The sequence below is a fragment of the Scardinius erythrophthalmus genome, assembly GCF_964197995.2.
Source record: "Scardinius erythrophthalmus genome assembly, chromosome: 1".
NCBI classification, from domain to species: Eukaryota; Metazoa; Chordata; class Actinopteri; order Cypriniformes; family Leuciscidae; genus Scardinius; species Scardinius erythrophthalmus.
The window spans coordinates 55,336,325-55,352,366 of record NC_138221.1 but is presented as its reverse complement, the minus strand read 5'-3'; the positions used below and the strand labels follow the sequence as shown (position 1 = coordinate 55,352,366).

The window sequence follows — 16,042 nt, the reverse complement described above, 5'->3', positions numbered from 1 at the left end:
TTTGGTTTTTTTTTGTCTGTCTGGGCAGAATGATTGTTTGTAACCAGGTGATGAAGTTCATCCTGGATAAAATCGATAAGGACGAGAGGCAGGCGGCCAAAAAGAGGAAACGGGAGGAGTCTGTGGAGCAAAAGCGCAGCAAGCAGAACGCCAGCAAGCTGTCGGCCCTGCTCTTCAAACACAAAGAGCAGCTCAAGGCTGATATCCTGAAGAAAAGAGCACTGCTCGATAAAGAACTACAGCTGCAGGTGCAGGTGAGAGGAACAGGAAGTGCGGAAACTTTACTGTTTTGCACTGATATGAGAGTTTGAGTTAATTCAAGATGTATGTTGGGGTTTCAAGGGTTTTTTTTCTAAAGAAATTAACTTTTGAGCAAGGGTGGAATAAATTGATCAAAACTGACAGTAAAGACTTTTATGTTACACATGATTTCTACTTCAAATAAATGCTGCTCTTTTGAACAAAATGAAGAACATTTCACTGTTTCCAAAAATATGAAGCAGCACAACTGTTTTCAACATCGATAATAATCAGAAATGTTTCTTGAGCACCAAATCATCATATTAGAATGATTTCTGAAGGATCATGTGACACTGAAGACTGGAGTAATGATGTTGAAAATTCATCTTTGCTTCACATAAATAAGTATATATATATATATATATATAAAGAGTTATTTTACATTGTAATAATATACCACAACATTACTGTTTTTCCTGTATTTTTGATCAAATAAATACAGCTTTGGTGAGCAGAAGAGACTTCTTTGAAAAAAATCTTACCGGCTACAAACTTTTGAAAGGTCATGTACACTTACTAATGACTGTTTTGCGGCGTTTATGGCAGCACTTAGCATTGAGAATCTGGCAATGAAGACGCATGCTTTCATTTCTCACGCACATCTCAGCTTTACTCGCACACACTCTGTTCACACCACATTAGTGTTGCCAAATAGACAGATGAAGCTGCACGCCGTGTGTTGAGGCATTTACATACTTCTTTTGATTGCAGGAGGAGTTGAAGCGGGATCTCATTAAACTCCGGCGAGAGAAGGAGAAAGCTCAGGCTGCGGCGGCTCAAGCTGCGGCGGCTGTCAGCGCACACGTGCACAGCGGTCTCTCCTCGTACGCGCCCACGGTCACCTCACCCTCCGCCGCACACAAACGCAAGCGGGACGAGGAGAGAGACGCCGCCTCCAAGTCCAAACGCAAAAAGATGATCTCCACTACCTCAAAGGACAACAAGAGGGACATCAAGTTATACTGCGTCTGCAAGACGCCCTACGACGAGTCTAAGTACGAGACCTTTACTGTCCTCTGGTTTAGGGGGTCATCAGGTGTTGAGACATTTAGACTAGAAGTTCACATTTTTGGCTTAAAATATAAACGTGCAATAAGGTTTTAAAAAGAAATATCTATTTGCCAGTTGTTTTTATGTGTTAGGATTTATGTATTTATTGTAATTGCACTATTATGTGTATTTTGACATGAAAATATTAACATAAGGTTACAGTTTATGTGAATGTGTCATTGTTACAATGTAATTATTTAAGTACTGGGTAAGATTAATTACGGTAACAACATGTACTTACTATAGGGTTAGGGTAGGATTAGGGTTTGGTTGAGGGTTAGTTGCATGTAGTTATGCATAATTTACTGTTATTACTATGGTAAGTACATGTACCAAACACACAGCAAGATTTTAAAACAAAACAATACACCTATTTATCATGTTGTTGTTGTTGTTGTTTTTTATCTGTTAGTAATTAATATTTATTACTTTTGTTTTCTTTAGTTACACTACTAAGAGTATTTTGGCATAAAAATATAAACATACAATAATATTTTAAAAGGCAGAAATATACCTATTTATCAAATTATTTATTTGTTTTCTTTAATTACACAGATTTTTGGCATGAAAAATGTAAACATACTATAAGATATTAAGGAAAGATTTTGCAGAGAATTCTAAATATATTAATGTTAAATTAATTTTGTGCATCAGACTTGATATGAATACATCTGGTCTAAAAGGATATTATACTTTGTGGATATTTTATACTTTTGGTTTGTGTAGTTAGTTTCCTTGGGTTACTTTGAGTAGCAAAGAAAATTATTTAAATTTATTACTTGGTTTGAACATTTATCAGAGAAAAATGGTTAAACCTCACATTTAGATTTGACATATTTTGCAACTACTATGTAAGAGAATTCAATTTGAATTCGTTTCTGTAGACGGTTGAACACACACACACACACACACACACACACACACACACACACACACACACACACACACACACACACACAAAAGGCATTTTGCAAAATGCAGAAATGTAAATACTGTTAGAATTGTCTACTGAAGCCATACAAATATAACTGGTTTTGAAAGATGAAAATCAAAGAGATGTGATATCAATCTAATGTTGGTATGTTCTTGACTCAGGTTCTACATTGGTTGTGACCTCTGCTCTAACTGGTATCACGGCGAGTGTGTGGGCATCACCGAGAAAGAGGCCAAGAAGATGGATGACTACATCTGTTCAGAATGTAAACGAGCTCAGGAGGGCAGCACAGAGGAGCTCTACTGCATCTGCAGAACCCCATACGACGAGTCGCAGTAATCATGCTTCTGCAGTTTCATCACATTTATTTCCAAAGGTACACGTTGGGAACGTGCTTTCTGACATGCTTCTGCTTTAGGTTCTACATCGGTTGTGATCGCTGTCAGAACTGGTACCACGGGCGCTGTGTGGGCATCCTACAGAGTGAAGCCACACACATCGACGAGTATGTGTGTCCGCAGTGCCAGTCAACGGAGGACGCCATGACAGTCCTGACGCCACTCACAGATAAAGACTATGAGGGGCTGAAGCGAATCCTGCGCTCCTTACAGGTTTGTATGAAAACCAATACGATTTCATGGCTGTTTTGAATTTTAGAGCTGGTGTTTTATTTGGAATGGAACACAATCCAAATTTGTATGATTGGTACATGCATTGTTCCCTACAATTTTAACCCTAATTGTGGTTAGGTTAGATAATCATCACTAAAGCAAGTGATTGTGGTGTTGTGATCGGATTCACCTTTGCCGCGTACAATCACACCTGTGTGATTGGAGCGTTCCTCATTTGATTAACTGCTAAATTCACACGCGCTTTTGCGCTTTCCGGAGACTGACACCCTCTGCGCTTGTCATATATCACAACTAGTCAGTGTTTTCAGTCACGTAATATAATTTGTCAACCTGTTTTATTTATATCAGATACACTTTGTGCAGGTAATTATAAAGTTTGCTCTATTCTTCTCCTAGTTCACCGGTCACTTGTGTATTTCGGGAGAGATTGATGAATTTACGGGTTGTAAATCCGACTGATACGATTCTCTGAACTGCTGCGCAAACTAACATGGCGGCGCTTGTCGTGCGTCTAACTTGATCATTAAAAAGGAGTTTAAACAAAGAAATACATTCACTTACATAATATTTGAGAATCGGAATATCAGTTTTTGAATATTTTGAATAAAAAATTTAATAAAAGCTATGCATCAGTCATGCAACGCTATAGTGGCTGCGGTTTCCATTGTTTGTAGGGTCAAAAATTATAATGGAAGTTATTGGGAACAAACAAATTGTATAATCATTGTAAATGTTTCCTGTATGTTAGTCCCATAAGATGGCGTGGCCATTCCTGGAACCAGTGGATCCGAATGATGCTCCAGATTATTATGGGATCATCAAGGAACCGATGGGTATGAGTTTTTGTTCCTGCTTTTTTTGTATGACAAGAATCATTTTGACTTGTAATAGAATATTATACATTTTAAAGAGGTAGTTCCTAAATTATTATACTGTATTATATATCATTATTTTATAGATGACTTGTAAACAATATTTTGAACAATTTGCACCAGTTAGATTGATCATATATTTATTTTTAATCATACATCTATTTTTTAGTAATTGGTTTCATTGTTTTCCCCTTCGTGTTCCTGTTATCTTCAGACCTCTCTACGATGGAGGAGAGGATACAGAAACGCTTTTACAGCAAACTCACAGAGTTCGTAGCGGACATGACCAAAATCTTCGACAACTGCCGCTACTACAATCCCAGCGACTCGCCTTTTTACCAGTGTGCTGAGTTCCTGGAGTCTTTCTTTGTACAGAAACTCAAAGCTTTCAAAGCAAGCAGGTAACGTCTGCTCCCACACATACAACAGAACAGCATAGGATGTTGTTAGGATGTTAGTTTACCCAAACTTAAAGTTTTGTCATTCTCTCACCCTCATGTTGTTGCAAACCGACATCACTTTATGACCAATACCCATTATTCTAATGTTTGGGTGTCTCATAACTGTTATGCTGAACTGATTTTAATAGTTTTTTCCCCTACTTTTCCAAACGAATAAATGATTTAAAACTATAATTTAGTGTTGCACGATGTATCGGCCAGTTGTTTAACTGATGATCAGGGCCAATTATATCCAATCAAAAGGGGGTGGGAAAAATGTGTCAAACTGCAGCTCATAGTGTGTATGAAGAAAATTTCTGTTGTGTTGAATTTAGGGCTGTCGAAGTTAATGTGACAATAACGCATTAACAGTTTTTAAAAAAAGCGTCATTAAAGGGATAGTTCACTTTGAAATTAAATTTTGGTATGTTTTAGCTTACCTCAAGGGCATCCAAGATGTAGGTGTCTCTTTTTCCGCAGTAGTTTCAATTTGGATATTTTTAGGTCAAACCGTTCTTGTCTGTCAGTCATTTAATGCAGGTCTATGGTCACTGTCTCAAAGAGCATGCACAGAGTCCAAATTAAAACAATTTCCCATCGTCCAAATTAAACAATTCCCCATCATAAGTACACATTGATGGCCTAAGACACGAAACGAGCGGTTTGTGTGAGAAAACGAACAGTATTTATATCGTTTTTACCTCTTGTACACAGCCACGTCCAAGTGATCTGAGGGCGCGCACGCATCCTGGTGTGTGACGTGTGCGCAGACTGGTGCATAGATATATATACACTAGATGTCGCCTTAAAGACATTCGTTCCAATGAACTGCCGTAGACAAGGTGACATCTAGTGTATATATCTATGCACCAGTCCGCGTACACGTCACACACCAGGAAGCGCTCGCGCCCTCAGATCACTTGGACGTGGCTGTGTACAAGAGGTAAAAACGATATAAATACTGTTCGTTTTCTCACACAAACCGCTCGTTTCGTGTCTTAGGCCATCAATGTGTACTTATGATGGGGAATTGTTTAATTTGGACGATGGGGAATTGTTTTAATTTGGACTCTGTGCATGCTCTCTGAGACAGTGACCATAGACCTGCATGATATGACTGTCAGACAAGAACGGTTTGACCTAAAAATATCCAAATTGAAACTACTGCGGAAAAAAAGACACTTACATCTTGGATGCCCTTGAGGTAAGCTAAAACATAACAAAATTTAATTTCAAAGTGAACTATCCCTTTAAAGCATGCTCTATTCGACACTATGAATCAAGCCAGGGTTGCCAGATCTGCAGTTTTTCACTACACCAAACATTATTTATAGCGCGCGCTTCCTATCCAATAATCGCAAACAGCTTTGTTACTTCTGATAAGAAACAAAGTCTCAGCTTTCAAATTCTGTCCATTTTATCACAAATTTAAACAATAAATGTGTTATCTGTGGTATCTATACTATAATTACTGTAGTAACATAGTATGCAAAATAATATTTCCTATGTTCATCTTTGTTTTAATTAAGCTACATGGTAATTATCCAAACAATACATTAAATGTGTTACATTGACCAATCAAATGATGTGAAGAACTGTTTACCAAATCAAAATTGTGAATATCGGTTAAAATGGTCAAACCGATTACAAACGGCTGCGTTACAGTGGTTTTACTACAGGTAAAACAATGTTCTTAGGTGTTGCCATACTATTAGTTTTTCCATACTAAATTTGTCACTGTAGTTTGCGCTAGTGTTGATTTCACAATTTTCCTTTATCTTTTCCATTGCATTGGCTTCCATACATCCAGTTTTGTCTTGTGCCTGCTTATCTTGTCTTTGTTCACTTTGTTTTTCACTCTATGAATTATTCTGCTTTGAATATATTTTTAATTCTGTTGTCATCATCTAACCTCTGATTTCTCTGTCTGGCATTTCATCCTCATATTTCTGTACTACAGTATGCTGATAACATAACTTTTTGTGTTTGTGCTTCTTCATGCATGTCATTCATACAACCCATTGTCCTTTCTTGCAGATTGTGATGTCATAAGTCATAGTGGCTGAAGGGGCGGAGTCATTCTTTATTAGAGAATCATGGAACTTGCTGTTTTATTAACAGCGGAAACCGGTGTACATTTAAGTGAAAACTGTTTGGAGAATGAAAAACTTGTCAAAAAAGCCAAAACTCCAGTGAAGCCTTTGACAATCAGAGAGCGGCAGCCATGTTGAAGCACTGTGAACACACAAAAAATCAAGGGAAATGCTGTCTGTGCATTTTTGAACCTGTTTTTTTTTTTGTTTTTTTTTTTGTTTTTTCCCCATTACGTTTGCTTGTCACATGATGTTATTTATGATGTTTATGGATGCATGATCATATTTATCACATGGATTGGCTGATTAAAGACATTTTAAGACTTCTGTTCAGTTTTATTGTAATGTGCTTAACAACATGTTTGTTTCAGCTGGTTCGCTGATCTGTCCAGGTTTTCATTGAGAGGACTAATGAACTTGCTTGATTTATGCGTAGTCTTTGCAGAATGCATATGTGCAAATGTTGCGCAGAATCTACACGGTTTCAGTTGGCTTGAAAATAAAGTGAAATAAAGAGTTTTAAATCCTTTTATTAGGAAGTTGAAATAAAGGACCATGCTTTCAAAACAAGTTTAAATGGTATGTTTTTTTTTTTGTTTTGTTTTTCATCTCTTCTAAATTTAATCTGACACCAGCACCAATTTAAACGACTGAAAGTCATTCCCGGTGTAGTACACCAACATGGCTGCCATTCCTTTAACCCCTGAGGCTGTTTTTCTGTTTCCATGCTTCATTTTCCACTTGTCTCGTTTTATTTGTGAATATTCAATAAAACCAAAGGGCTCTTAACCTCATTCTCTCTGTATTCTCTAGGTCTCATAACAACAAGCTACAGTCGTCAGCCTCATAGAATACAACCACATGCTGTTCTAAATAAACTTTGAACATTTAATTCAAGATGGAACTCTATCCCAGTCGGCCAGCATCGCACATAGCCACAGCGTTTGGTGGAATATTGGACATAAAATGCTGTGGGTTTGGATCAAGAATGGACGGTTTACATTTTTGATTGTTAAAGCAATGAGTTTTGACTGGGATCATGCTCTCCTAAAGGATTTCTTTGTGGATTAAATGCCTACAAAAATGTTTTTGTGAGTTTTTAAAACCCTTCGGAACCATGTTCACATTACCCAGGACAGCAGGAGTCTATCATGGGTGCACCTGTTGGTTTTTTCCCCTTCATATGATTCAGCATACTACTTCAGAAGTGGAATGTGGACGCAATCGGCTAATTGGTTTTTAAGCAATGGGGTAGCACAGGTTACCTAAAATAAGGAGGTGTCGCTTTAAGAATGCGTTGAGGACTGATGAAAGTGCTAGTTGAGAAGGTTTCCTGTTTGTATAACTTGTCTTTAACTTTTTTTTTTTTTTTTTTTTTTTTTTTGTATTACAACTGAAGAAATATTGATGTATATGAAACAAATAAATGGAGGGGACAGGATTCTCTCTTCTACATTGATTAAGATGTCTCTATATTCTCTTCATTTGAAAATGAATAACACTTATGTGATCCTCAGTAGACACCTAAAGAATCTGCCCATTTAGATTTAAAATTCATATTTTTCTTTTAATTGTGTGTACGTAAATGATCTAACACAATCGTTAATATTTTGTCTAGATAATTGTGTTAAAAGGCACAAAATGAAACCACATACATAGTTAAGGATATGCTTTGTTATATTTTTATGGCAATAATTGTTTTGTTCCAATCTTTGATCTTATTAATGAATTTCTTTAGTCAATTAAAGTGTTCATTAACAATTTGAAAGTTGTGTCACCATTAACTAGTTGTTTTTCGTTATCAAACAAATCATTTCCTATTATAAATATGGTGAGTACACGTACGCCAAAGGATTGTTTAATTTACAGAAATACTAGATTCTTTTTTTTTTTAAAATTGAGGCACGATATCTTGTGTTATTTTTGACAGTTTATTTTCCAACATAATGGATTTATGCGTTCTGTATACAGTGTAACACGTGGGGTAATGGCTTTTCTTCCACCCATGGATTTTAAATTTTAGAAAGCCCAGCATTGTCGCCATGGACCAATCAGAATTAAACCTGGTGCCGTTTTGCCCCGCCCCTTTGTTGCACAAGGCATCGATTTATGCATTTTAACAAAATAAATATATTTAATCAATATTAAATAGTACATAATTTTACAGGTTTGCAATTTTATTGTATTGTTTAAAGTCATGTATAAAATAAAATTAACTATTCGTTAAAGTTAACTAAGTTAACATATAAATATGTATAGAGAACATTAAGTCAGATCATCAAATCAATAAAACAATCAGATGTCAAAGTCATATATATATATTTATAATCTGAAAATATATAATCTGGTAATTTGAATGTAATTTCTTTTTAAATGTAAAGTAATCCCAGTTCCCAGAAATCTATTTGGCATTCTCGCCAGATCTCGCGTTAATACATAAGCCACGTCCCTACCAGCAGTGTGATTTTTCAAAACGGTCCAATGGGAAAGTGCTTTTGCTCGAACGGACCAATCAGATTCTCCATAGCGCGTGTTTAAAGGTCTGTTCATACTTCCACCTTCACAGTCCTTTGGTTAGAAGCGGTAAGTTCCTTCTTTTGTAAAAAGTTGGTTTATAATGTAGTTTTTCAAGTTTTAGTATTAGAAAGTAAAAACATCTGATTTCTGAAGTGTGAAATGATCGTGATGAACCTTATGTTGATCTTTACACGAAAAGTTTTTTTTTTTTTTTCAGGTTGCGATATACTGATTAATCAAACGCCATTAAAATGTCTGCTGCAAACGAGAACACTGCACGACTTACTCAGTTCAAAAACAAAGGAAAAGATGCAACTGTAAGTAATATACATGCTGCTACAACAAAAAGTGCTGATGTCAATTGTTTGTTTTCAGATGTGCCACAATTATGTTTCATATAAATGTCAAATACTTGTATGTAGGAGCTGAGACGTCGAAGGATCGAAGTAAATGTTGAACTTCGTAAAGCAAAGAAAGACGATCAGATTTTGAAAAGGAGAAACGTGAGCATTCTCCCGGATGAGGCCACCTCTCCCCTTCAAGAGAAAAGCCAGAACTGTCAGGTAGGTAGATGATATATCTTCTTGCATAATTCATGTTTAGCTATTACACAGCGTAAGATCTTTGTCCTTTTCAATCAGGCTCCGCACTGGACTGTGGAGGAGATTGTAAATGGTGTGAACAGTAATAACTTGGAGATTCAAGTCCAGGCCACCCAAGCTGCCAGGTAATGCCTAAAAGATAGCATTTTCATGTGCAAAAATATGCGTTTATATCAAGTGTTTTTCATATTATGATTTGTGCTATTGTAATGTAGGAAGTTGCTGTCAAGAGAGAGACATCCACCTATTGACCGGATCATCAGCGCTGGTCTGATTCCCAAGTTTGTGAGCTTCTTGAGCCTGGCAGACTCTCCTCCCATACAGTTTGAGGCAGCCTGGGCTCTGACTAACATTGCATCTGGAACATCTGACCAGACCAGCGCTGTGGTTCAGGGAGGGGCCGTCCCAGCATTCATCGGCCTTATTTCTTCACCGCATGCTCATATTAGCGAGCAGGCAGTCTGGGCTCTTGGAAACATAGCTGGTGGGTGGCCATTAGCATTTAATTTAAATGAGATTCATTAATTTTGCCAACTTGGTTGAATGAGGTTGAATTTGTTTTTGTCCTTTTTGTGTTTATAGGTGACGGCTCTGCATATAGAGATAAAGTCATTAAGCATGGTGCGATTGCCCCCTTATTAGCTCTGCTGGCTGGTCCTGACTTCTCTGTATTCCCTGTAAGTTTGTTAAAAAAAAATAAAAATCTGTGGGCAACATGAATACTAATATTTATATATACATGTATATATGTGTGTGTATATATATGTGTATATATATATATATATATATATATATATATATATATATATATATATATATATATACACACACACACATATATACATATATATATATATATATATATATATATATATGCATGCACACACACGCATATATATATATACACACACACACACACACACACACACACACACACACACACACACGTGTATGTATAGCCTATATGTGTGTGTATTTGAATAACGTGAAATAATTTGAGAACCACAGATTGAATGTCATGGCTCAACTTGACTATCAGCTCATGATGATTTTTTATAGAATATACTATATCTAATATGTGTATATAAAAAAACATTTATGTAAATGATTTAAATTTTTTCCCCTCCTATTGTGGTTTGGGTTTAGCATTATTGGGTTTAAACTGCTATTTAAAATGTAGTGAGCATACTTTACCAGTAGGTGGCATCGAAACTTTAATATTTTGGCCTGACTAACCAGTCTGACTACTTCTGCAGTCTGGTTACCTGAGGAACGTCACCTGGACCCTGTCAAACCTGTGCCGCAATAAGAACCCTGCACCACCTCTAGAGGCTGTGAAACAGATACTGCCAACACTTATCCGCCTTCTGCATCATGATGATAAAGAGGTTCTGGCGGACACCTGCTGGGCCATCTCGTACCTCACCGATGGGCCCAATGAAAGGATTGAGGTGGTGGTGCAGACTGGCGTGGTCCCTCAACTTGTGAAGCTACTGGGATCAGGAGAACTTTCCATTGTGGTAAGTTGGTGGAAAGTAATACTCATACAGGGAAGTTATAGGAGTGTGTGTGTATATATGTATATTTATTTTTTTCCACAGACCCCTTCACTGCGTTCCATCGGTAACATTGTCACTGGCACAGATGAACAGACCCAAGCAGTGATCAGCGCTGGTGCTCTTTCCATGTTTCCTGCTCTGTTGCGCCACCACAAGAACAACGTTCAAAAAGAGGCTTCCTGGACCTTGTCCAACATCACGGCTGGCAGGGACTATCAGATTCAGGAGGTCATCAATGCTGGCATTGTACCTTACCTGGTGGAAGTTCTCAGACGGGTATGTTGCCACAGTACAAGTACACAATATAAGACTTGTCCATGAAGCGGTCTTTTTATTTATTTTTTAACCTTTTTCTTGTACTTTATGCAGGGTGACTACAAGACCCAGAAGGAGGCTGTATGGGCAGTGACCAACTACACCAGCGGGGGCACAGTAGAGCAAGTGGTTTACCTTGTTCAGGCCAATATACTAGAGCCCTTGTTGAACCTGCTCTCCACTAAGGACAGCAAAACTATTCTTGTCATCTTGGATGCAATCACCAATATCTTTTTGGTATGATTCCTTTAAAGCCAGCATGGAATGAAACTTCATCTTTTTTTTTTTCAAATGCATTTTATAGATCTCTTATTTATTTATTTTTTATATATATAATTTTTTTGGACCTTGTAATACTTGAAATGACTTCTCTCGTGATTTGTTTAGGACTACAATCATTTTAATCTGCTAATATTGCCCCTTCAATCTCACGTTCATCTGCTTCCTATAGAATCTTTTTTTGCAATGTTTCACTTGAATGTTCATCACAATACGGAACAAAATATCTTTTGCTACTGCAGTTTCATTGTGACTTTAAATCAGGCATTTTATACAGTCAGTGTCAAACCTGCCTCTTATTTGACTGGATTTTTTCTATTATTATTATTTATTATTATTATTATTTTTTTTTTTAAGGCTGGTGAGAAGATTGGTGAGGTTGATAAGCTGTCCCTGATGATAGAGGAATGTGGCGGCCTGGACAAAATCGAAGCTTTGCAGTCGCATGAAAATGAAATGGTCTATAAGGCCTCCCTCAACCTTATTGAAAAGTACTTCTCTGGAGAGGTCGGTTGAATGTTAACTTTCAAAATCTTAAGCGATACATTATTTGTGTAGGTTTGCTCACTTTGTGTATTAATAGTTTGCTTGTTATATTAATTGGCAAAAAATAAGCATCTCAACCCTTTTTAAATGTTTTGAAAGTGGTGTGTCTAGCTGTTCTTATACAGCTAGACCCCACTTATACTAAATAACCTGCTTTCTCATGCTTAAGAACCTGCTTTTCCTAAACGCATGATATATATTTCCATCTTGCAGGAGGAAGAGGACGAATGCGTCGCCCCTGAAGCTACAACTGATGGCTATGCATTCCAGATCAGTGACAACCAAAGCACTTTCAACTTCTAAATATCTGACCTGTGTGTTTGTTTTGTGTATGATTGTCCCCTGATCATTTCTGCACACCACTTGTCTTGTTCATGTTACTCTTTGTGATGACCTCATGCTCTGAGCTGTACATACTAATCTGTTTCAATTTTATTTGTTGTAAATAAAAAAATTAAAAGAACAAAAGTGGGGTTTTGTGTGTGTATCTTTATCCAAGACTTAAAATAAATATAAATGAATAAATAATGGTGGGAAAACGAGTGATTCCAAAGGCCATAAGTTATCTATAAGTATGGATTACCGAGCTCTATGAATAACAAGTGGGTCTGATGTCACCTTTTGGGCGGTTTTAGTGGCTCAGCAGAAGCCAGACACCTAACAAACCACATTTCCTCAATTCAGTCGCCTGTAGCGAATACTAGCGATACAACTTTTCCCTCAAGGTCTCCTTGGAAGGGCAGCAGAAGAACCCGAGTGCGGTTCGTTCGTGGAAAATGCGGAGAACTTCAGGAGGTCTCTGTAAGCGGATCTTTTTAGGGAACGTCGTGGATTTACTTTCGCAGAGGGTAGAAATACGAGCAGCACGTTAAAGCCGAGTGTATGTATGTAGACATGGCAGGGCTGTGCACATCCGGGCCACAGGACCGTGACTCCATTATTTTCTGTTCACTGTGAAACTGGCGTTGAGAGGACCCAAAAAGCAACTCAATAGTACATTCGACTCGTTTTCAGTAGTCATCCTGGATAAGGGACAAGGACATGTCTAATCAAGGCGTTAGAAGAAATGGACCCGTCAAGTTGCGTTTAACAGGTAAGGAATTTGCGACATCGTACAGTTTCATCTGAAACTGGCTAGCTGGCTAACAGCTATTTCTTTAAGTCATTGTGGTGTTAAATCGTTACATGTGGACTTCCATTTAAATGCCCTATAGTGTGTTTAATTGTCAGTTAATACATTATGTTTTTGGCGAATATGTGACCGAAACTGGCGTTTTTGCAGGGTTGCGTTCTTTAGCGGGATGGACGGGCAGCGTCATAATGGATCCTTCTATGGAGCGCGAACGCAACTATTACAATTCTTATGCGTTCATTGTTTACGTTCTCTAAGTTGCGTTGCGAGTTGGCTATTCTTAATGTGCTTTTTTTTAAATAGCGAATTCATGTAACGTTAGTTACACGCGTACGGATCTAGGGCTTTTAATAAATGCTTGGCGATTCGTTCCACGAATGAAATGGCTTGCCTATTCACAAAATCAGTGTTATAATTTCCTAAACGCGCATATTTAACGTGTATTTTTACGTAGCCAGTTGCGCCAAATCTAAGATGTGGGTTTTAAGAAATCATAATCACATTAATCCTAGTCAGCAAGCGTTTAATCTCATTGTATCTGAAATGTTTGCACCATGTGGCACTGATACTATTTGACCAATTACTTTTAACTAGTTACATTTAGGAGGGATTAAAAAAAAAACTCGCTTTTTCGAAAATGAAGCGTGCGACAGAACCTCTAGTATCGATTTTACACTAAAACTGTCAATAGTGGGGTGCCACGATACGATATTATCACGGTTCTTTATCCACGATACGATATTATTGTAATAATAAACGTTTTGCGAGATGCTGAGTATTGCAATAAAATATATTCCAATTTATTACCCTTTTTTTTCAATTGCAAAATGTCCCCAAAGTAAATATATGGACAAAGATTGTTTTTATGTAATAAGTTCTCAGTCTGTTCATTTCACATCTTCATATCCATCTCCTTCATCCCTTCCTTGTTCAATATTTTTCTCCCTGGTAGCCTACTGTTGACATTTGAATAGAAATTACAACTTTTAAACAATAATTTTTGCACATTTCAATGCATGCAAGCTCAATTCAGTGTGTTTGTTTTTACAAAACATATTGTTTTAAGCAGTTTTACAAAGAACAACCTTACCCACACCTTAATGAACACGTGACACTGCTGAATCATATTTTTATCGTGGTTTTAGGAAATTTACATACATTTGCCATTAACAGCTTGTACTGTTTTTTTTTTTTCTCCCGTTGTGAAATAGTCTACACAATAACACAAAACAGTTTGAGTAAAAAAAGAATAGCTGGCAGCTGGCTTGAAGTGCAGATGTGATGTGATGGCATGTTGAATTAGCACATTTATTAAGACCACCCCGTGCAGTCCATGTTCAGAAATATGCTAGAATGGCTTCCTCCACAGTTCACAGTTAGCACTGATTCACCTGTTTGTGAAATTAGTCTAAACAAAAGGTTTCAATTTATTACTATTTCACGCACTATAAGCGTGGTTTTTACAGTAAGATAAGCACAGTATTCGCAATCCCGAGCTGAAATTCAGTCCCTGAAAAGATCAATACTTGGCGTACGTGTATTGATACAATATCCCCACGCAAAATATCATGATACCACGCTGTATCGATTTTAGAAAACAGACGCAGGGGTTATGTAGTTTTTGCTCCACATGTGAGTAACATTAGTTTCACAGGACCAAGATATGCTTTTGTTGTAATGTTAGCTCTAGTAACAGGACAGTTTTTGTGTGTCATTATTTGTCTGGAGCTGCTGGCGACTAACAAGCTTGTATGCTCTTGTTTGTTCACCATATTAATGTTTTTTTTCATGGAGCATTGTTTTGCTTCGCTTCAGCTACGATGAAGAGACATCATCCACTCTTGCATTGCATGTTTGTGCATTTTGTGGGCGGAGCAATTGAAGGAGGGGGGGTTGTTTGGGTTGATTTCAAATACCAACAGTGTTTCTCAGAAATCACTTACTGCATTGTTAATATAGATCTACTGATAAATGGCAACATTTTGTTCTAAATCTCTGCCTCAAGCTTTATCCACTTTATAACCTGAGATATGGTAGACTTATTTTTCTTTTAATTTTAAATGTTTTATTATTGAAATATCCACAATTCTTATGTTTTTATTGTTGTACTCTAATTTAGCATTGTGTTAAAATGAAGTAAAACAATAAAAAATTGGTTCTACATATTGTCTATTTGAAACTCAAATCTTGAAGAAACTGTCAGTTGATCGATAATTTGTAAAAGCTATAATTGTTTACAATATCATCAATGTCCCCCTGAACTACAGGTTTCACTTAGCAAAATTAAAATATTAGAGATATTTTAAATATTTTAACAACCATTGCGATTGTTTTTTGTTTTTTTTACATGTCCAATGAGATCATTTTTAATTGTTTTATTTATATTTTTTGACTTTAATAAATAGCTTAATCATTTAACTACAACAATAAAGACATAAAATGCATTATGAATATTTTTGTAATAGGTGCCTATATGTTTATTTGGCCTATGTCACTGTTAAGTTTAAAATCGTACTCATTTCTCACGTCAGAAAGAATGGCTGTTACATAAGAAGATGTGTAATTTATGCAAACAAAAAGTAAGTTGGGTTTCCTGTAAGCTTTGCTGTTTCCTGTTGAACTCTTGGTTTTGTTGTTGAGTGATGTTCTTTGAAGACCCACCAAATGGCGATGAAACCCCATGTTGAAGAACCAAAAATGTGAATATCGGTGAAAAATATTGGCCAACCTTATTATCAGTCTGTCTCTATAAAAGTTTCTGTTCATGACCT

General features: G+C 36.8%; 3 protein-coding genes across 13 annotated transcripts in view; all 3 read left to right on the top strand.

The window, feature by feature from the left end:
* Positions 1-7,782, top strand: part of bptf (bromodomain PHD finger transcription factor) — a 34,648-nt gene extending 26,866 nt beyond the window's left edge. For 7 of the 10 annotated variants that reach the window (XM_081388199.1, XM_081388191.1, XM_081388192.1 and 4 more), the window contains 7 exons: positions 29-254; positions 1,012-1,295; positions 2,446-2,619; positions 2,703-2,895; positions 3,665-3,749; positions 4,003-4,189; positions 7,135-7,782. In XM_081388199.1, coding sequence (XP_081244325.1) covers positions 29-254; positions 1,012-1,295; positions 2,446-2,619; positions 2,703-2,895; positions 3,665-3,749; positions 4,003-4,189; positions 7,135-7,171 — 1,186 coding nt within the window. In that variant the 3' untranslated portion in view covers positions 7,172-7,782. Of the gene's footprint in view, positions 1-28; positions 255-1,011; positions 1,296-2,445; positions 2,620-2,702; positions 2,896-3,664; positions 3,750-4,002; positions 4,190-6,265 lie in introns of all 10 variants that reach the window. The other 3 variants (XM_081388198.1, XM_081388197.1, XM_081388194.1) reach the window with 1 other exon arrangement.
* Positions 7,783-8,818: 1,036 nt separating this feature from the next.
* kpna2 (karyopherin alpha 2 (RAG cohort 1, importin alpha 1)) lies at positions 8,819-12,689 on the top strand. The gene is made up of 11 exons (XM_081360011.1): positions 8,819-8,904; positions 9,056-9,155; positions 9,261-9,401; positions 9,480-9,565; positions 9,656-9,924; positions 10,023-10,117; positions 10,697-10,960; positions 11,042-11,275; positions 11,369-11,551; positions 11,951-12,100; positions 12,353-12,689. Exons 2-11 carry the CDS (start codon positions 9,090-9,092, stop codon positions 12,440-12,442), a joined length of 1,578 nt encoding a protein of 525 aa, XP_081216137.1. The 5' UTR covers positions 8,819-8,904; positions 9,056-9,089; the 3' UTR covers positions 12,443-12,689.
* A 341-nt stretch (positions 12,690-13,030) lies between these two features.
* The window catches only part of smurf2 (SMAD specific E3 ubiquitin protein ligase 2), a 48,954-nt gene continuing 45,942 nt past the window's right edge, over positions 13,031-16,042 (top strand). For both annotated transcript variants that reach the window (XM_081369816.1, XM_081369815.1), the window contains exon 1: positions 13,031-13,232. In XM_081369816.1, the coding sequence (XP_081225942.1) occupies positions 13,181-13,232 (52 nt within the window). In that variant the 5' untranslated portion in view covers positions 13,031-13,180. The remainder of the gene's footprint in view (positions 13,233-16,042) is intronic.